This window comes from Camelus bactrianus, chromosome 12 (genome assembly GCF_048773025.1).
Source record: "Camelus bactrianus isolate YW-2024 breed Bactrian camel chromosome 12, ASM4877302v1, whole genome shotgun sequence".
Taxonomy (NCBI): domain Eukaryota; kingdom Metazoa; phylum Chordata; class Mammalia; order Artiodactyla; family Camelidae; genus Camelus; species Camelus bactrianus.
In genome coordinates, this window is record NC_133550.1 from 35,341,892 (window position 1) to 35,364,861 (window position 22,970).

Sequence of the window (22,970 nt, forward strand, 5' to 3'; positions counted from 1 at the left end):
CCATGTACAACACTCTATTCCCAACTCATACATACAAATGTGTGTGTGTGCTCACGTGCACACACAAACACACACGCACACACCAGACTCCAGAGACTGGCAATAGACTACCTATTACTTTGAAATCAATAAAATGTTGGTTTGTGTTTACACCTTTAAGGGTCTCCTTGCTGTTTAAACAGTAACCAACACACAGAGCTGAGCAACTTTATGTCCAACATGAACTAGATTCAACTTTTAGTTCTGCCTCAGCACATCGTAGGATAAAAAGGACTCTACCACCCACTTATATGACTTAACTTCGTATTAGGCACTTTTAAACACTTCGCACATGGCGTTTCACCTAACATTCATAACAATCCTATGAGGTAGAGCTTATTCTTATCTCCCTCTTACAGATAAGGAGACAGAGTTACACAGAAATTAAGTAATTTGCTCAAGGTCCTACAGATAGTAAATGATAGAACTCAGATTTGAACTCTGATAGGCTCAGTTCCAAACTCTATGCTCTATATCACTGGATTATGCTGTCCTTCTAGTAAGGAGCTTACATTCCTAAAAACTGTCTTTCAACACTCATCTCCCCAAACCCCATACTGCATGTGAAGTGCTCCACAGTTTCTTCTCTATCTCCAAAACTTCTTCAGAAACATCCCACCCTCACTCCCCACCCCCAGCTGTCTTTTCCACCTCTGTGTCACAGATAGAAAGCTGCAAAGTAGCCCAAACTGAAGAGCAGGGCTGCCAATAGTAAACCAGGTAAGCTTTGGCCCCCACTGCACATTTCTTAGACTTTAGGATCTCAATTCTTCTCCTTGAGTTGCTTGCTGAAAATTTTTAGAACTTGATAATAGACTCCTGATCACTTGGTAGGAGCTGTTTTAGATGGTTGTTTTTGAAAAAGCAAACTTCCAAACTTTTGAAATGCAGTTGATGAAATTTATCCTGACTATTCTTACTAATTGTTGCTTTTAGGTTTTTTTCTTCTTAATCTCTTAGGGAGCCACAAAAAAATGTCTACCTGACTTTTTCAGCACTTACTTTTGCCACTACAGTGTCTATGGTGGAAACTGTCCAGCCTATAACAGAGAATCATTATCTTCCCTAGTTTGAGTCCATGAATGTGTATTTTTTTCAACAATTTTAGGAATTTTAATGTGAAAGGATGATTTATCAAGCAATTCATGTGTGCTCTGTACTGGCTCCTATTGTTCTTTTCTTTTTGCCTTTCTTTCCCATCCCAGGAGGGTAACCACCTTCTTATGCTCAAGCGCTAAGACAAAAGCTGAAGTTGTCCAGATAAAGATGTCTAGATAAAGGTAACTCTTGTATAAGGCTTTTGTTTTCATTGAAAGGGTTACACTGTATCATCTCAAAGATGATGGAGGTAGAGGTCAACGCTTTTAGAGTTGGGGGAGCAGAGGGAGCTTAGCTGGAAAGAGGTATGGGGAACTTCCTCAGAGCCTGAGAATGGGATGAGTCTCACAGGTTCTGTGAGCATTGGACCAGTACCCACAAAGTACCTCTAGAGAAGTGACAGATCTTTAATGGGATGGCTCTGACATGGGAACAGGAAGATACCAACAACTATGACTTTGGAAACCTTGGGATAAAATACCCATGTCAAGAGGTGGCTGAGTTCTCCACTCTCAAGGGACCATTTCAAAGTCGGACAAGGAGCATATCAACTGATACCGAAACACTCCACCCTGTGTAAGACCCCAAAGAGTTGTGCATGTTCCTGCGGAAAAGAGCATCCCCAAACATAACCCCAGTGGAATTTCTCATCAGCCAGGGAGGCTATGAGCCTGGGAAAGATTAAATTTGATTAGAGAAATACAGAAATATAATATGTCTTACACTTAGTCCTACCTGTTTTAGTAACAAAGCATTTCTGAAAGGTTACACATAAAGTAAATCTAAGGTATAGAGGTGACTACAAAAGGAAGAAAGTAAAAATTAGCTAAATGAAAATGAAATACAACTGATCAAAATTTGTAGGATATAGCAAAAGCAGTGCTTAGAGGTAAAATTCATAGCATTAATTGCATATATTGGAAAAGAAGAAATACCTAAAATCCATAATCTAAGTTTCACCTTAGGAAATCAGAAAAGAGCAAATTAAATCCAAAGTAAGCTGAAGAAGAGAAAATAATAAAAAGTCAGAGCAGGAATCAATAAAATTAAAAATAGGAAAACAATAGTGAAAGTCAGGGAAACCAAAGCTGGTTCTTTGAAAAGATTAATAAAATTGAAAAATCTCCAGCAAGGCTATCCATAAAAAAAGAGAGAAGACACAAATTACTAGCATCAGAAATAAAAGAGGGCTATGACTACTAATCCCATGAATATTAAAAGCATAATAAAGGAATCTTAGTAAAAAAACTGTATCCTTCTCAACATTTAATTCTGTTTGTAAGGCAGGGAGATGGTTCTGTGGAAAGACTATCCTAAGTACCAAAAACCAAAATGCAAAACACAAAAAGCAAAAACACAAGTAGTTACCAGTGGTTGCCTCTGGGGAGCAGAATTCAAGGTGGAAATGGTTGGACAGGGGCCTTTCTACCATTTGACTTTTGAATCACATGTACTCATTGTTTTGACAAAATGTTTTAAATGATGAAGTTGTCTAAAGGAGTTGAAAGAAAAAAATCCACTGTCACCCTCACCCCCTACCCTGGCCCTGGGCTGTCTTTGGGAGAATGAAGATAGGGGTAATGTTGTTTTGCAGGAGTTTGGCTTTGCAGGTGTTTAAACTCCCAGGCAGGCAAACTCCCCAGAACTAGAGGCTTATACCAACTAGAGTTTCCTTTAGTCATTACTTTCATATTTATATATCGCTTATATTTAGTTTATACATTTTTTCTTATTAAATCTAATTTTTACTGTCTTCACTATGTCTTACATCATTGCCCTATATTTATTTGAAATATCAATTTTTATCCACTGGAAATCACCCTTTTATCATTTTTTTCCTTTACATTCTTTTAGATACAATTTTATTGCTTTTGTATTTTTTAATCTTTTTTGTTTGTTGTACTGATTTTTCTTTTTGTCTGTTTTAGCTCAGTTGTGTAAACCATTTTCCTGGTGACTGTGAGAGCAGGAATTTCATCTGTTTTGTTCACCACTGCATCTCTTATGCTTAGAATAGCATCTGGTATACAGTCAGTACTTAATAATATTTGCTGAAAAAAAAACTGAATTAATTATTCAAACTCCCAGGAGCTAGAGGCTTAATTAGTTAATTAATAAGAAGACAGATAGTTTTAAAGATACCACATGATCCAAATCAAGGAGGCTGGATGAACAGAAGAATAACAATAATAATAAAAATAATAAAGATTCATCAATGAAATAACAATAGCTAATGCTTATTGAGCACTCAAGTGTGCCAGGTACAGAGCTAGATGATTTAAAAACAATGTCTCATTTTTTTCTTTATGGAAACCCAATGATAATAGTAATAATAGCAGACATTTACTGAGAGTTTCCCATTGGCAAGTATTATGTTAATTGCTTTACACACATGACCTTATTTAAATCTCCCTCAAAGAGTTTTTTTCCTTCAGATTTGTTTATACATTTTTTAGTTATATATGTCTATACTACATGAAAATAAGTTTGAAAAGACATACATCAAACACTAAGATTGGTTATCTCTGGGACAAAGGGTTTTCTTGAAGATGAAATGAGTTAGTACATGTAAAGTCTCCAGAAAAAAACTGCACAGAATAATCACATGATGTATGTTATTTATCTGTTATCATCACGTTGCCAATATCATCATCTCACCCTCCTCCTCCTCATCTTTACCATTATCCTCACTTTACAGGTAAGGAGCCTGAAGCCCAGAGACATTGAGGCACTTGGAAGAGTTGGGAAGAGAACCAGCTGGGTTGGAATCTACGTTGTCTGCCTCAGAGTCCTACTCTCCCCAAAATTTTCGTAACACTTATTACAAAAGGCTTCCAATGCAGTGAAATAGTTTCAACCCCAACTCTTGTACCCCACTCTAAGATGATTTGACCTATAGAGTTCATTAGGATCGTTATTATATTTTATAAAACAGACGTCAAAATCAAATAGGATTTCTGTAAGTTTATACATGAGTCTGACTCATAAACAAAAGGCCCACTGGAAACACTCTACATCTATTTTACACACCAGAATTATTTCAATAATTCTAGAATCTTTTCTAAAGCTTCAGAACTAAATTTAATGCTGGTTCGCTACCTTACATAAACATATATTCAAAAGGATGAAACATTACCCATTTACTCATAAAATGCCTTTTACAGATGCTACCATTCTCTTCTGACAGGGGTATACTCTCCTGGCATGGAGACAATTGTGAGTGACACTGACCTATTTGGGAATGCAGCCATTTCAAATATCCAGCTAGTCAGATGCAGATCAGTTTTGCGAGCTGAGGTCTGAGGTTTGAATCAAAATTCATCCAGACATCAGCACATTTCCATATGCTCCACTGATAACTGAGGGGGAGGGAAAGCTCTCGATTTAATCTAGCGCCGAGGAAACGGCAGTCATTGTCACCCAGCATTATGCTTGTGTTCTGCAGTCGTTACTTAAGAAAAATCAGAATTTACCTCATAATACCATAAATACCTATGACAAATAAAACATTCAGAAAAATTAAAATATTTCTAACAAACAGATACAGAGATCGGTGAAATCAGGAAGTTTAACCATGATCTTTATTTGGTTTTTAAGTTCTAAAAAAATTTTCTCATGTGTGTGTATCACATTTATGAGAGAGCTGCAGTAAAATCCTAAGGTAAGAGGGGTACCAGGATCTTTACACATAAAAATTTTACTGAATCCTCACAAAGGCCCTGTGAAATAGATACTATCCTTAACTTGCAGATTGGAGGCTCAGGGAAGTTATGCACTCTGTCAACTAAGGATTGGCTGGCTGGATGTGTGCATCCTCTACTGCAAAGGCAGGACAACTGAACACAATCTTTCCCAGATTCCCTTGCCACTAACATTGTGGATGTGACTTCAGCTCTGCCAAACAGATGCTCTTGTAAGATACTTGAAAAGTGGAAGTGAAGCAAGAGCTGTGCTTCTGTTGTTTCTGCTGCAGGACTATGGAGTTTTGCTGTGGCAGCATCCTGGTTTCCAGTTGCCAGCTTCCAGGGCACTGAGAGACTAGACACAGGGCACTGAGAGACTAGACACAGGGCATTCATTTTTTACGTGGACAGATTTAGCAGGCATACCACGGCTCTGGAGCCTGTAGTGAAGGTACCTTGCAGTGAAGGTAGCTTTCTGATCCCTAAATGGCAGCTAAGGTGCCATCTTCCCAGAGTCAACAGTTCCTGTGTTAGCTTCCTGACCCCATATCTTCTTGAATAACAACTGCCCTGGCAAGCCAAGTTCTGCAGTGTGGCTCTGAACATCCTCTTGGAGACTCAGTACAGAACCTGCTCCTCTGTCCTTCCAACGTCTCCGGTATTAATTCCTCACTGCTTGAAATTTGGTTTCTGCTTTATTTTGTTCAACTTTGGCTACTACAGTAAGTGACTTGCTTACCCAGCCAAGAAGTACAGAGCCTAGATTCAATGCATGCCTGTTAAATGCCAGAGCCCACACTCCGTGATGGAAAGTTATGGAGTGAAATTCGTTTTGCATCTGGTTAAGTGCACATATCCATGTGGTGTGGGGCTGGGGAACCAAGTTGGCCAAGCTGTTAGGCCTGCCTAGCCCGGGACACTGGTTCTTTTACTTGTACTCTGCCCTCTTCTGTGCACCTCCTTCTCATTCTCTAAGCTGATTTTCATTTGTTTTCTTTGGAGAACATATAAAAAGCACAAAGAAGCCAAGTATTGGCTTTTCAGTCACCAAAGCCTAAGCCTCAGGATTGCCGACACCAACAAAATTTCCCCAAGTTGGGAGAGGCAATCAAAGAGCTAAGACATGTTAAGTATCTGAGAAGGTCCTGAGCTCTACCCCTCCCACCTCTAATCCTCAGACTGAGTCCTAGGATTGGGTTCTGTAGAAACTCCATTTGGAAATCCTAGAATAGAGGAATTCTTGGAATCTTTCCTGGAGAGGCCCTCAGGATTCCCTGCACCCAGCGAGGCATAGGAGCAGATGAAATGGCCACATGGTTTCTCTGGGCAGCCAGGCATTTCACTGAGACACAGCAGCAGCATCAGGAACCCACCTACCCAAGCAGCAGGGAAGAAGGCGGGGCCAGACAGGAAGGAGGAGTGTGCTCGGGAAGCCAGGATGGTGCTTCAGAGACCTTTCCCATCAGTGACTGAAGACCAGAGAGGGCAGCACCCAACAAATGCCAGACTGTGTCAACAGCACCAAGAACCAGAGCCCCACCCCCAGGGCCCAATCCCTCCAGACGCTACATAATCTGGAACTCAAACAAAACCTCAGAAGAACTGAGTAGAGTAATACTGAATTGATGAAACAAAGTTTCCACCACGGCTTGAAATTGAATTAAATCCAGTTATATAAAATAAGGTTATTTTTCTCACGCACCACACCCTGAGTGGTGGGCTCTCCACTACAGTCTCCAGTCAATTCTGACACTAACCCCCGAGAGTCACTGGCCTAGAACAGGGGTCTGTCTGTCCCATTGCCTATTTTTTATTTTCCTGCCTATTTTTGTAGGCTAAATAAAGCCACAGCCAGGCCCCTTTCTTATGTGGCTGAGTTTGCAGAGTTGTGTAATTCCAACAAAGACCTCTACGGTGCAAAGCCTACAGTATTTACTACCCATCTCTTTACCAAAAAGCATTGCCAACCGGTGATGTAGAACATGGGCTCTGCCTACTTCCGTCTCCTCTCCTCTCTTGCACTCTTGTCATTTTGCTGTCATTATGGGGGCAAAGTCTCAAATCAAAATCAATGAAAAAGCTCTGCCTTTCTCTGCTCTTAAAAATGTACCTATGTCCACAGCCAGCTTTTCCTCCCTGAACTCCCCAGAGGATCGGTTACCCTTTGACCTGTTTTCTGTACCCTTGTCTTGTGACTCTGCACTTGTCTAGTGGCCTCCTCTGACTTCTGTATCCTCCATGGGCTTCTCCTCCCTTGCCTGCCTTTAGAGTCGTTGTTTCTTAGGGTTGTCCTTGGGACTCTGCTCTCCCTCTATTTACCCTGCCAGGGATTCTGTTCAGGAGGATCAGTTTTCACCCCAGTGTTCACCTTTAAGGAGGTGAGCTGGCCCAGGTTACTGACAGCAGGGTTTTATTCCCTTGGCTTGGACCATATCAATAGCTTAACACCTCAGTGGAGCACTTGATTCTCTTAGGTTGGCCACCAAGTTAGTCCATATTAGCCTTGAACGAAGAGCTCAAAGAGTAGAATGATCACTTAATGGTTAATAATAGAGACTCTGGAGTTAGATTTAGAATAGGTAGATTTGAAGCTACACCCCCTTTTAGCTAGCAAGCCTTGAGAAAGTTGATAAACCTCTTGTGCTTCACTTTCTTCATCTATAAAATGGGGATAAGGTATGAGAATTAGTAAGTTTTCTACCGAAGTGTAGTTAATACATCATATAAGCTATTAGCCCTGGCCTCTAAATCTCAGCTTCTTTTTGAAATGATATGCTTATTCCTTACCATGAACACATTAATACCTACTTTCCATAGCTGCTGTAAAGACCCAAGAAAATGTTCATAGAATGTCTGCCTTAAGAATTGGCATGCCATGGGCACTGAAAATTGTAGATTCAAAAGTGTTTATAATAGGATCTTTCTTTTGAACCAGATTTTCAGAATAAACTATGCATGTTCTTTCCTATTTCTCTCTAAGCAGGAAACATGAATTATATTAGACTTTGTGTCTTTCTAGACGTACTTTTTTAATCTATTGAATTTTCCTTTTGATGACCTATGGAGAAAGCACTGCCACCCTTGAAAATTTCACAATCACAATACACAACCAAGCTGCTTAACCAGATGAGTCCCTTCAGGTGCCTTTTTGCATGTAATTTACACCAGTAGTTCTCAAACTTTAGCAATGAGGGCTTGTTAAATCACAGATTCCTGGGTCCCTTTCCCAGAAATTCTGGTTCAGTAGGGCTGGGTGGGGCCCTCAAATTTGCATTTCCTACAATTTTCCAAGTAATGCTGATACCGCTGGTCCAGGGACCACACTTTGAGTAGCACTAGTCTATACAGACAAGGTGAAGAGGCCTTTGGTAACCTGGGTCACTAGCAAATAGAATAGATCTTGTCAAACAGCTGATAAAGGGTAGGGCATCAACATTTACCAAGATGAGCAGAAAATAGTCCCATTGCCACTATGCTTTATGTTAGTAGATTCTAAGACCATAACGATAATAATGATAAGCATTTATTAAGTTTTGACTATGTACCAGACTTTTTTCTAAGTCCATCACACATACTAAATTTATTCTTACATTTTTATCTTATGAATGTCTTTAAAAATTAATACTGTCATTCTCTGGATCATCTCTATGACCATCTTATACTGCCATTCAAACTAATTGCCCTCATTTTAATTTGTGTCATGATCTCATTAACAGCAATAAGTATGATTTATTTGTCAAGAGCCAGGAGAAAATGGCAAAGGTAAACTTCATATGCATGAGGTGTATTCAGCTCAGGGATGGCCAGATGGAGCTCTAGACGAACCAAGGTTTGGATGAACCAACTGTTTGAACAAAGAAAAGTAGTGGGGAATTGAGGCCTCACATGCCATGTGCTATAGGCATACAAACTCAAAAGAACCTATGCTTTAGTAACATTTTGAGCAATAAAATAATGGACTATTTATAATCTATATAGTAGATTAGTTTATTTATTTTGTAGTTTTGTTTACATTTCATTTTGAAAATTTGTTTATGTTCCTGTGTTGTACTAAAAATAGCATCAGGAATTTGATAAAAGCAATTTGAATCAACATTAGAGACACAAGAAATGGCTTCCTTCAAGAAAGCTCAATACATAACAAGTTTGAGAAATTCTGTACTATAATAGTACTTTTAACTGAACAGTCTATATCCGTGGTTCTTGATGATGTGATTTTGCCCCCACCCCAGGGGACATTTAGCAATGTCTGCAGACATTTTTCATTGCCACAATTAGGGGGTTGCTACTGGCATCTAGTGGGTAGAAGACAGGGAGACTGCTAAACACTGTACAATGTATTTAAGACATGTCCCCACAACAAAGCATTATCTGGTCCAAAATGTCAGTAGTATGTGATTCAGAAACCTTGATCTAACATTCTCTTTCATCAATTTGTAGCAATAGGAGGGGCGAGATGAACTATACATATTTTTTGACTTATGCAATACAAACTAGGTTGGAAGACAAGGCACAGAGACATGAAATAACTAGAACATTATAAACTATGGTTCTATAGATTCAGAAGACTTAAAGAATGTCAGAGGCCAATCAGTACAGTTTCCCTTACAATGCAGGAACTTCCTGTATGAGGACTCAAGAGGTTCATCTAACCTCTTTTTGAATTCCTATAATAACAAAGAGCTCATTATCACCGGAGGCAGGAAGCCGCCAATCTCACTGTTGGAAGACTTCTTGTGTTAGAAAATTATTTCTTGAATTAAGCCCAAAATACACCAGTCTATAAGCTTCATCTTTTGGTCCTCACTTTGCCCTCCAGAGTAATGATCCAGCCACTTTTTGACTAAGAACTACTACAAAGTTCTACTTCTTTTATGTAGGTCAGCAGTTGCTTTCTCAACCCTATATGTAGAAATTATTTTTTACTTTAATCCAACTCTCAGGCTAGTCATTTTGAAACCATTTTACTTTTTCTAACCAATAAGCAATCCCTTCCTGCTTTATTTTCACCCTTTTTTCAAAAAAAACTCTCACATAAACAGATTTTCATCTCCGTAAGTCCTGCTCAAAATAAAAATTGTCACAACTGTCACTAAATATGAGGGTTGGTTGAAGTGTAGTATTTACTTTTATCATTTGGAGGTGGGGAAGAATATTGCAAAATTGCAAATATCATAAAAAATTGTGAATGTATTTTTATAAGGTAGAGTTATATATACTAAGTATCATTGATAAGCATGGATTTTCACTATTTTCATAATCCCATTTATTCCACATTTACTACCTACCAGACACTGTGTTAGAGGAGGAGCTATGAGGAGCAATAGTCGTAGAAGACATAATCTATGCCTTCAAAGAATATATGTTTTTTTACCTATACAAACTTTTCTCTCCACTGAAAAGGATGTATATTTTGAAGGCCATAAATAAGATCTCTTAAATTTTCTTTATAGATCTGTTTTAATTTTTAATTTGGGGGCATAAATACTACTTTGCTCTTTAAAAATCTAATGAACTCATACCAAATTTTTAAGAGGTGACTAATACAGTTTTATACAATCTGATCATGTGAACTTCCAAAGGCTTGAAATGTCCTAGAGCCATGCTCATGTGGCTGGGTCCTCTGTTTCTTTTTACGGCAAACACTGGCATCTGGGAACACCAAATTGACACACTGTTCAACAAATTCTGCTCAAGGGACAGTTCGTAATCAGTTTTCAATGTCCTAGAAGCTAACAGAGTGCCTAATACATGGTAGCCATCCCATAAATATTTGTTGAATGAACAAATACAAAATTAAATAGGTGAACCTCCTAGTCCACTATGTTTTTTCCTCTGAAATTTTACGAACTTATCATCTGTGCCCTTATTGGGAAAATGATCATATAGGACTTTATATAGAGCCATTTTCATATTTCACATGTTATATTTTACCCACCCTAAATGGATTGCAATTTCATTGATTTCCCTACAGCATTCATTGCTCACAGATCTATGTTCCTGCTAAGTGAAGTATTTGTTGAATATAGATAATTATTACTTCCTTTTTTGTTTCCTTTTGTTTTTCTTCCTCTTTTCTTTCTCAATTAACTAGAGTATTTAAAATGTATTTTAAAATATTTATTGAATAAAGTCTTAATCTCCTTGACCTTAATTTTAAGACATGAGTTCAACAATTTCTGTTTTTTAAAAACAACCAAAACAAAATCCACATCATAAATTCCTTCTAATTATGTGTGAGATTGTGAATAGGAAAAAGGTTACTTATATCCAAGATAAATACTCTAAAAAGCTTTTCCAAGAAATCTATGAATTCCCAAGAAAATAAAGAGATAGGAAGAAGTAGGAGCAGAGGATGAGAAAATGGGAAGTTATTTAGGAAAAGAGAAGAATCCAATTTGAGGGATTTCAGCAACCAATATAGAAAAACATTACTAAGGATAAACCTACCAATCCAAAGATGCTTACCTTTGCACCCTTCACAGGTCAGTGCATTGTAATGGTATCCAGATGCTCTGTCTCCACAAACCACACATAGCTCATCCCCTTTTATTCTTCCTGCTGATGTGCCCAGTCGGGCCTTCTTTGTTACAGGAATCTCCACTACCTCAGTCTCTCCTTGGTAGAGAGTCTCAGTGGGCATTCGCCTGAGTTCATATATTCCAGGAGAGTACCACTCTTCAGGCTGCTGGGGGTAGAAACCCAGGTTGGAATAATAGGAAGATGAGGAAATCTGTGGTTGAACTTGGGGAAATTGAACATTGTTGTATTGTGAGTATGGTTCCACTTCTAGATTCTGTCCCAGAGGACCTGTTGTTTGTTCTGTTAGCACACCTGAACAAAAGTGACAACAAAACTGGAATTAATGTCATCATTCTATAAATAAAAGAGGTAGTTTACCATATGGTTAGGAGTGTGAGCTTTAAGAAAAGACTGAAATATTTAACCAAATAAAAATTAACATTTTAATAGTAAAAAAAACTATGAAAAAGATAAAATTAAAAGCTCAGAAAAATAGCTGCAACATAGAGGACATACAAAACACTCATATCATTAATATGTAAAGAGCTTTTGCAAACCAATAAGAAAACATTCAACATGGGGAAAAAAGGAAGACAAACAGGAATGTTTAAAAGAAAAAGGAAAACCGAAAGGAATGTTAAAAAAACATTCAACATGGAAAACATTTGACAACCTATGGAAAAAAGGATAAAGGATGGGCACATACACAAGTGCTATCCTTTGTCATTTGTGTCTCACAAAAGCCTGTGAGGTGGGTAACAGTATGATCCCCACTTACAAATGATTAATCTGAGGAACAGAGAAGTTAGGCAACTTTACTCCTACCCACCTAGTAGCTGAGATAGGAACTTTGGGTCTGACTTCAAAGCCCATGTGATAACTTCAGATGTGTGAAACTTTAAAGCATGATAGTAAAACCTTTTCTCTTTCTCCCTCTGTACTTGAGTTCTTTAGTTTCTTCAAAGCCTCCGCTTGCAGGTGACCCATAACTATGACTGAAAGACTCTGTATGACCCTACCTTTTCTTTCTTTTCCAGCCATTTCCTAAGTTCTAACTTCCATATTCCTTGAATGTGCTTTGTTGCTTCCAGACTCAGCACCTTTCCCACATGCTGCTTCCTGAGTCTGGAACCTTCCTCAACACAACCATCTCCTCTGAGAGTGCCATCTCACTATTCTCCACTTATCTCTAAATTTCCTTTTAGGTAGAGCTTCTCTTGGGAAGTCTTCTCTGACCCCAGGTCCCTAGGCATCCTGGCCCTGAACCTAGTGATACGGTACTTATTACCCTGCCTGACTCTCCCTTTGCTCATCTGTAAAGAGAAGACTCCTTGTTGGAAGATCTTATAGATCTTCCTTACATCTAAACCTCTACAAGTATATGACTTAATGGGCATTAAAATTCAGGGCCTTTCTACAATAGCAAAGTGGAAAATACGTATATTAAATGTTTATTGAAAAAAATGTTTTCTGCATTGATCCAGGAAATGATTGATGGAACACAAAATATCCAATATCTGTGCAAAATCACTTTCCTCTCTTTCATGCCCAACTTATCCATATAAAACCAGCAATGAGTCAGTATATCTGGCAGACAAAAAGTTCTGGCAATGATGCTTTGTCTTATGACTACAAAATGGAAGAATATAAAAATATGGAATTATTACAGAAAAAATAAAAGATAAACTATAAGCAAAATCCTGATTTAATAACTAAATATGATTAAAATTCATGGAGTGAATACAATTAAAAAGAACTAAAGGCATTAAGAGCATTAGTTTCACTTATAACTAGATTTTATCCTCTAAGCCATCTTACCCCTCACTCAATTCCCTGTCCCCACCCCCAGCCCCAGATTCTCCCCACCTACAGGTCCCATAATGTTAAGTAACATGCCTAAGGTCAAATAATCAATTAATGACAATCTAGCTTCTGCAGAATCTAAGGAAATGTGCAACTGTTTTCTCCTTACGTGACAATTCTATGATCTTTGAGCATTATTTCAATGAAATAAATCTTTTAAAAACCAAGGGATACACTGGAGTCCCAACTCAAGTCAAATCATGTTATCAGTGTCATATCAATCTCTGGAATCATCTCAATTAAAATGAAAGCTTTCACAAAGACATTAATTCTACTAGATAAGAACAACAAAACATGGTAAGAATACATGATCAGTATACAATATTACTAAATAATGCCTCTGTTCCCAAAGCACATCCTCTTTTGAGTATTTCACAGTATCCCCACCAAATCTCCACAGAGACAATATACAGGCAACTTACAATTTAAAAAACCAGCATAGTGGGACTAGAATTACTTCTACCTTGAGCTGACTGTGAGACCTTGAACAACTGCCTAACATTTTTCAGTTTCAGTTTCTTCCGTAAAATGGGGTTACTAACACCCAGCCTTGCTATCTCATAAGGTAGTTCTGAGTATAATATAAAGTTGTTGAGAAAAAGTTTTGATAAGTTGAGTGCCAGAAAAAGACATGATTGTTTCCTGAAGAACCTAGCAAAATCTTGATTCTAATCATAACTAACTAATAGTTACTTAATAACTATTAATACATATCAGTCTGTTTTGATGATATGTTATAGGATACTTGTTTTACTTATATATATATTGAACACTTACTATTTGCCATACTCTGTGCTAGGTTCTGAGGATACAACAGTGAATAAGACAGATAGAAAACAGATAGATGAGGTCCCAGACTTTTTCTTGTTTGTGTGCTTGGGGTGGGGAGGGGTGAGGGTATGTCAAGGGCTGGGATAAAACCAAGTAAACAAATACAGAATTTTCTGACAGAGCATAAGATGTGGAGAGGACAGAGGTAAACTTTAGAGTGTACCTTCTGAAAATGTAAACCTAGTTCTACTTTTTTTTTAAAGAATGAGACAGATTTGTGGAACAGTATCAAAGCACACATTTTGCTTTGTTTGTTTTATGAGGGGGAGGTAATTAGGTTTATTCATTTATTTATGTTTGGAGGAGGTACTGGGGATTAAACCCAGGACCTCGGTCATGCTAAGCATGCACTCTACCACTTGAGCTATACCCTCCCCCCTAGTTCTACTTTAATACATTGTAAAGGGAAAACACATATATTTGAATTTATGAGTGATTCTTATGAATCAGAATATTTTTCAAGAATATTTATCAAGAAATAAGAGAATTTGGATTTCTTTATAACAGAAAATTCTCCATGAGAGTTTAGGGAAGAATTCTCAAACAGGAACTCTTGAATGACTCCGGGAGAGTCTGAGATCCCCTGCAAATGGAAGCAAAATTCTTCTGGGTAGAGAGTCTCTAGCATTTAATAGTTTCTCTAAAGTACCATTTAAGGTAACTTTCTGTGGAAGTGTTCTATATCTTCCAATATGGTAGCCACTTAACCATACGAAATATTGAACATTTGAACCACACCAATGATAATGAGGAAATAAAGTTTTCATTTTATGTAACTTTAATTAAAATTTAAAACTAAACAGATATATGTGGCTAATATTAGACATATTAAGACAGCACAGCTCTAAGGTATTTGTGACCAGAACTACTATGTACCCAAATGGGACAGTCGGGTTCATGTAACAAGGACGGCACTTTCCCATGAAACTACAGTTAGTTTCTGATGAGCCTGATAAAGGGTTCAGATTATATCCAGTTTTTCATCCCTGTCACAAAGCTGACCCTAGTAAACGTTTCATGAATGTTTGCTGAATGTTTTATGAATGGAAAAATTGCCTTCTATGCCTTCCTTTATTTCCTAATCCATGGTTTCTTAATAGATGAGACGACTTGGTCTGTGAAGTTGTTTCCCATTTGTGGTGCCAGGCCTTTGCAATGTTGGTGTTTCTCCCTGGCTGGCTTCTCAACCCATTGCCTCCTCTGTGAGGCATGTCCCTGTTTCCCTTATATACCCTCTGAATACACTTCTACTGCAGCACTTAGAAGCACGTACCAATATTTTTGTTGGTTTACAGGCTTATCTTTCACACTATACCATTTGAGGTGGTAGGACACACTCATTACAAGAGTCCTACTGCGTAGACAAATCTGGATTCAGCTCATCTGCAACTTGCTGGATGTGTGAACTTGAGAAAGACATTGAACTTCTTTAAGTGTCTGTTCTCTATAAAGCTGGGATAATATAGTAATTGAAACAGAATATAGTACCGAGGTGACAGGTTGTAATAAACTAAGACAAGGAATGTAAATGGAATAGTGCCTGAATACACATAAACCTTCAGTACGTTTTTGTTATTGTTGTGGTTAGTCTGTGAACTCTTTGGGGGACTACACTAGATTACTATATATTACATTCCCTTTTTATCTTCATTCCTGGCACCTTACACAAGCCTGACACAATGTAAATCTTTAATAAAGGTTTATTAAGTTGAAATAATGGAAAATTTACTTCTCCAGCCTTCCCACTAATTTCTATTTCTAAATACAGTGCTGATCAGTCATTTTTAAACATCACATCTCAACAAAACAATACACTGCCAAGTCTACAACCAAAAATACCTTCAAATTGTAGTTATTGTAGAAATGATTAGTTTTTCTTTTAGCTGGAAATTCAAAAGGTAAGATTCCATTTTGAAAAAAAATCTTAAAGCAGTCAATACTCTATTATACTGTCTATATTTAATTATAATCTGTATTTTACTTTACCAAAGACAAACAGCCTAGGCTTAAAGCTGAACTCTTTACTCACCTGATTTTCCATTGACTATTGGGAGAATCTGCTGTGAAACTAGTTCAGTAAATTAGTGTTTTTCTTGATTTAAAAAAAATGTTTCTCACCACAACTTACAGTTTGAAATACATCTCATATCATGACCTCTGCACACAATTATATACATGTGTCTAAGTAACTGAAGCAAAATTTCCATGAAATAACACTACCCCTTACCTCTTGATATACATTCTGATATTTCTATTCTATTCTACTTCTCTATTCTATCCTATTCTAGGTCCTAATGCTGGTCACAAGCCACAAAATAGACTTCATGACCCAGTGGGATTTGAAACTTGCCATTTTAAAAACACTACATTAAATAATGTACTGTAAATTTTTTTCTAGTGTCCACAAGCATTAATATTAGAACTGCCTAATGTTTAACTTGGAAGAGTGGTGTTAATTTTATGTAATACCCAGGGAAGAAGTATAGGAAAAACACACTTGTATTTAATCTTAATGAGATACTCACCTGCATGGAAACCCTATAAAAATCACCCCACCCCAACTTCTCACCCCAGTCTTCTGGTTCTGCTTGAGCCATCGTTGACAGAGATCTGTAACTGTAATCTCAAGCAAAAGTCCCCCATGTTCCTCAGTCCAGTGGCAGAAGCTTCACCACGAGCACCCGTGAACAGTCTCTTACCTTTAGCAGGCTTCACGCTCATCATTTCCATGGCAAATCCTGACGACATGGGGCTATGACAAGGTCTAATTTGAATTGGATTTTCTAACTCCTGAAACTGCATTACCATTCTTAGCTTACTCACAGCAACTGAAAATGAGACTAGGTAAGGAGTGACAGAGGCCAGAGGTTGTGTGGTTTACTGATTAACTTCATTACAGAGCAGAATATTTGTAAATGTTTATGAGAAAAGTCCTCGATGCCAAATTGCCTAGTAAGCTGGAAACAAGTCTCTTAGATAAACATTTTGGGGGAGTACTTTCCAGTTTAAGAACTTTTAGAGGACAGATTTCTGTTCAGGGCACTCAAAGTGGATCTGGGGGTCAAGTACTGTGTCCTAGGTCTTGACATTTGTTCCTCTCAAAAGGGTACAGAATGGTATGATTTTGTAATGTCAGGAATCATTAAAGCATAATGCTTAACAGCATGAGGCCAATTAATCTGGGTTTATATCCAGTGTTATGGGCGTAATTGTGTCCTCCCTCCCAAAAATTAGTGTGTTAAAGTTCTAACTCCCAGGATCTCAGCGTGTGGAGACAGGGTCTTCATAGAGGCAATCAAGTTAAAATGAGGTCATTAGGTTGGTTCCTAATCCCATATGACCAGTATCCTTATACAAATGGGAAAACTGTATTTCAGAGTCAGAAAGTCATTGAGAAAAGACCATGTGAAGAGACACAAGGAAAAAGTCACCTGCAAGCCAAAGAGAGAGACCAGGAACAGATCCTTCCCTCTCAGATTTCAGAGAGAACCAACCCTGTCAACACCTTGATTTTGGACTTCTAGCCTCCAGAATGGTGACACAATAGATTTCTGTCATTTAAGCCACCAAATTTGTGTTTGTTTTATTACAGCAGCTTTAGCAAACTATACCTGCAGGCTTCTTAGCACTCACTAGCAATGTGAACCAGGGACAAATTCCTGAACCATTTTCTGCCTCAATTTCCTCATCTGTACATTGGGACTGATCATCACACAACCTCCTAGAGTTATACTGAGGATCAAATAACAGAATATTTATAAAATGCTTAGGACCATGGGTGGCTCCCCACCTTCATTATACTGATATCATGATTATTCAGTTTTGGGCTCATGTTGTAGGGTGGCTTGCTCACTGAGCAGGAATAATTTCTGCCGCATAACTTGTAGATACCAAATTGTGGCTGTTGGTTATTTTTTTTGCAAGGGAGGGCTTCGGAATAGGACTCAGTAGGTCCAGGGTTGGGCTCAGGAATAATGCAGCCAGACACACTGTGTAACCTTAGGCCAGACTCTCAGCTTCTGTGGACCTCATTTGTCTCCATCAACAGATGGTAAAACATGGATAATAATTCCTGCTCTATCTCCCTCGTGGACCTGTTGTGAGGATAAAATGACATAATAAATATGAAAGCAGTTTTAAAGGGCAAAAGTGATCTATAGAAACATGATAATCACTGCTCAGCCATTTCTACAGCCTTTACAGGTTTATAAAGTAGTTCCACATGCATTAGCTCGTTTGCTGTTGACTTGCACCCTTTGAGGAAGGTACTCTTTATGATGCCCACTATCTTTCACCCTATTTTACAGCCTTGGAAAGGCAACTCAGTGAAGTTAAAGGATTTGTCTAAAGTCAGCCAGCTTATGATGGATAAAGCGAAGGCTTTAACCAACATCTTCTGACTCATAAACTTGTGGTTGAAAAAACCAAAGCACACTTGCCCTATTTGCCAAGAAAGAGGAAAGAGTGATGGTTCCTGGGTGTAGTTCAGTTTGGAACACTCAATCATGGATTACCATCTGCAAAACTATTCTCAGTCCTCAATCCTTCTGACCTCATTCTCCTCTCCTCACAACCAGAGAGCTATCCTTGCCTTCAGGGAATCTTAGGTGGAAGAGCTTTGAACCAAAGGCTATGAACCAGGACAAACTATCTTTGAATTTTACCTTTCAAGAATTCTCTACTAAGTTTTTTACTGGTCAAACAAATGGGCTTATCTGTTGCCCTCAGAAACTTCAATACTAAGAAGGAAATAAGCAGGATAATTTAGCTGATCCAGGAAACCCTTGTTGCTGAGTGAGGTTCACACAGGATGTTCTCATAATAAGACTGAATGGATCCTTTTGCTTCTCCTTCAGTGATGACCAACTGCCTCATGCTATTTTTCTTTCCCTAAAATACATTTTTCCCCTGTGGTCTGTGCTGTCTGAGGCAGTAGCCACTAGCCATATATGGCTACTTAAATTTAAATTAATTAAAATGAAATAAATGTAGAATAAATTCCTCAGTTACACTAGTCACATTGTAAGTGATCAGTAGTGATACGTGGATAGTGATCACTGCATTAGACAAAGCAGATCTAGAATATTTTCATCATCACAGAAAGTTCTATTGGACAGCACGGCAGTAGAGGGTACTTGGGAGCAATGTGAGTGATATGCCAGTCATGGCAAGTGGGAGCATCAGCCATGAAGCCATTTAAAAAAGGGACATCCTTTTTAAAAGCAAATGCTTTTCTGAGAACTCTCCTTGAGAAGAAAGAGACTCGAATGACATAATCTCATTGGAAACACTTTCTCCACTGAGAAGGTGAACAGTAATGTCCTCTTAGCCTGAGTGCTAAGGGATTGAATCCAGAGTCTGCTAACAAACCTAAAATGTACTTTGCAGGACACCTGACATGTAGAAAGCACTCAAGAAATGGTGGCTATGATTATCACAATTCCTTTTATTGCTGTAAATGTATAAAATTGCAGTCTGATCTCCACACCCTGGATAGCAATGGATTTGCCTACCAGCTAGCTGATTTGTCTATAATCCTTCACCTCAAAGTATGCCTTTCCCAAACTATGCATGCCTTATCTAAAAGAAGCAGTAACCTATTTTGTAATAAGGAAAGGCTCCGCTGATATTTCTTTGCCTTCTTCCATTTCCTAACTCCACTAACAACAGTCCCAGACCTGAGAATCCTCAGAGAGCAAAACCAAAGCCACAGTGAATTAATAAAAATCTTAGAGACTGCTTAAATCTGTGGGAGAGATATAGATAAGAAATGGTAGTGACAAAATATTTAAATTAAGCTAAAACAAACCTCCACTTTGTCTGAGCCAATGGTATCCTTCCATCTTCTGGAAACTTTCAGCTTTGAATCACCCATTAAGTCAGAACTACATTCACTTGCATTAAACTCAGTGAGATGGAAACACACTTGAAATCAATGTCAGAAATATTCCACAACACTGCATCTCAAGACCTTTAATTATATTTTAAAACATCTGGCTGATTCTGAAACATCTGAAAGATTCTTTTAAGTTAAGCAAAAGATATAGGCAAGAACCAGATTCCAAGAAAAATAAAGCTACCCGGAGAAAATAAGTATAGACAGCTAAGAAAAGCATATGTAATGAGAACTAGCTAAAGGAAATGAAATGTAAGTGGATAGGATTATATAGGATATGCCTCCTGCCACTTGCTGAGCTTCATTCAGGATGGGGCTTTGTTATTAGATACACTAACAAAAATAATACAAAAATGTGGATTTTATAGTTGTTGTTAGCAATGCTATAATGCCAAGATGAGATCAAACATATGTTTCCTGCCTTACAGCACCCAGAAATTTATTTCCATCCTATTGGTTTTTGTTGGCTCCTTGAAAATTCTTTGCACTCAACAATATTAAGGTCAATAGAACTTTCTCCCCTCTCTCACTTTAATGAGGAGAGTAGTGTTTCTCATTTCAACAGTTTAAATAATAATAGCTACATTCCAACCCTGGATTAATTATTCTGTTTTATGATGCCTTGAGGTTTACAGAACACTTTCCCACACAGCCATTCAATCCTCCCAATAAGCTGTGAAATGTCATTATTATCCCTGTTTTATAGAAAAGAAAACTTAATTTCAAAGAGTCTCATTTGCCTCTGAGACTTTATTTCTTTCAATTTTTTGCTTATTTCCATTCACATTTATTGAACATTTCCAGTATCAACAAGCTAAAGAAACAGGACTTATTGTTCTGGAAACATTCAGTATTGGAATTTAAGACTGTACCTTAATACTCTTGCTTATTCTGCGCTGTTATTAGAATGCCTTCCTATCTACTTAGTCTTTGAAATTCTGTGATTTTTTTTCAAGTTCTTAAGCCACTATTTGCTAAAAGAACACGTAGATTTTAATTAACATGCCACCTCCTACCCTATTCACTATGTCAAACTATGGGAAGCTGTGGACTTTGTCATTATTACCTTTTATTATGCACTAATTGCATAAAGACCCTGCCTTCTTCATTCATCAGAGAAGACCTTTCTTAACCCACTAAATTAATCTTTGACCAAAGATTTCCTGGCTTTCGGGATCTTCCAAAAGGAAGGAGACTTATCTTTCCTAGTTCACCACATCCTTCCATCATGAGTCCTGCATGTGGACTGAGTTACCAATGAGCTAGATTCCCATCTGGATTTGTTATGGATGCTTGGCAGCAGAATAAATGAAAGGACCTCACGAGGTGATTCCAGCCTCATCTCTATAATTCTATTCTGCCCAAGCTTCTTTCCTTCTTTTCCACCAGGGCCAGCTTAAGAAAACAGAGCTATAGAGTAAATCTGCTCCATTTACACCCCCACACCCTACATCTTAGCTTTCCTTTGAGTATTCCAATTGACTCTGGGGAGAAATCACACTGATACTGCGTGGCAGACCCCTCTGGTGACGGTGCACATCCTTGTGCCAACGTCTCATTTCAGCTGTAGCTGTAGCAGACGTGATCACACGTGAGCTAAGACCCACCTCACCTTGGCAGCCAGTCATTTCAGAGCATGCTGCTCAGCTTTCTGCTTTCTGCCCAGAACTTCCCCGATACCACAGGAGACCACATGGCTAGATTCCACTGGGAGTAGCAAAAGCACAGCCCAGAAGTGCAGGGCTCCAGCGGCGACCCCTCAAACAGTGGGAGCCAGGGGTCACTTAATAACTCCCCAGTCCCTAGGGCCTCAGTGGACAGTTTTCTGTGCTACTCCTAGGGGGCCCACAGCAGTGATCTTCATAACTCATCTCATCTTGGTCTTCCCTCCCTGTCAAATCACCTAGTCTTTCACTCCTGCTCCCCAGGATCACCTCTCAGACTGCCTGTACACAAGTCCTCACCTCAGGCTCTGCTTTTCAAGGTAACCAGTTATAGGGGTGAGATGCTTACCCCTTACCTTGAGCAAAGCCTCTAGGGTGTGAGGGGTCCACAGTCCTCTTTACAAGAAGCTGGAAGTCCTCACTCAAGAGGTTTATTAGTGTCTCCATTGCCCACTAGTGAGTGCTCATCAGTATTTGTTGAATAATCTTTATGGCACTTTCTCAATATCTTAAATTAAATCCGATGTTTTGGGATTTAATTATAGCCTTTAGCGTAACCTGCAGGAAGAGGGGCCATGCCCAGGACCACCTTAAAAGTCACGTCATGTGTCAGGTGAGTACCACTGAGTCCAAGTCACCGCTTCCTAATACAACAACTGTAGCAATTTGTGGACTCAAATATTAGATGTCCTAGAATTCCCAGCCTGGTAATCTCCTTTTACCAAAACCAGTTAATTGAAATATGGGTCCAGAGCCAGTTCTCTAGACTCTCCCGTCTTTCCTAAATAAAAACAAGAAAACAAAGTCCTTCCAAGTCATTCTAGACTTTGGGCCTTTGCATTTGTTATGCCCTCCACCTAGAATGTTCTATTTGGCTTGTCTTTCGGTCTCAGCTTAGTTTTCAACTCCCCAGAGTCCTCCCCTGACCACATTAGTTGCTCATTCTTCTATGACATCACCCTGTTTTGTTGTTTCCATAGCACTTACCACTACCTGATATTATTTCATTTATTTATTCCTTTGCATGTCCCATGTGAATCTACCCTCCACTAGGATCTTTCCTGTCTTATTCCCAGCTTTTTTCCAACACCCAGCATAGGTCAGTGCTCAACATTTAGATGGAAGAATGACAGCTATCCATATGCAGTACCATACACCTCACCTGCCCTTGTTATAACAACATGACAGCTGGTTTTGATTACACAGTTAGACCATTGGAAAAAAAAGTCCAGGTCTCCAACTAGTTGAGCCCGAGAGTTAACACTTCTGAATCTCTGGCATATCTCAAAAAGGAAGATGGGCAGGAGGAATAAAGGAGTCAAAATGCTCTTCATTCTCCACTTTGGAGGACCTTTAGCTCAGGTATATTGAATG

General features: G+C 38.5%; 1 protein-coding gene across 5 annotated transcripts in view; it reads right to left on the minus strand.

Moving 5' to 3' along the window:
* NR1H4 (nuclear receptor subfamily 1 group H member 4) overlaps positions 1-22,970 on the minus strand; it is a 64,919-nt gene that overhangs the window by 26,492 nt on the left and 15,457 nt on the right. For 3 of the 5 annotated variants that reach the window (XM_074375233.1, XM_074375234.1, XM_074375235.1), the window contains exon 4: positions 11,289-11,654. In XM_074375233.1, coding sequence (XP_074231334.1) covers positions 11,289-11,654 — 366 coding nt within the window. Of the gene's footprint in view, positions 1-11,288; positions 11,655-16,735; positions 18,131-22,970 lie in introns of all 5 variants that reach the window. The other 2 variants (XM_074375232.1, XM_010962779.3) reach the window with 1 other exon arrangement.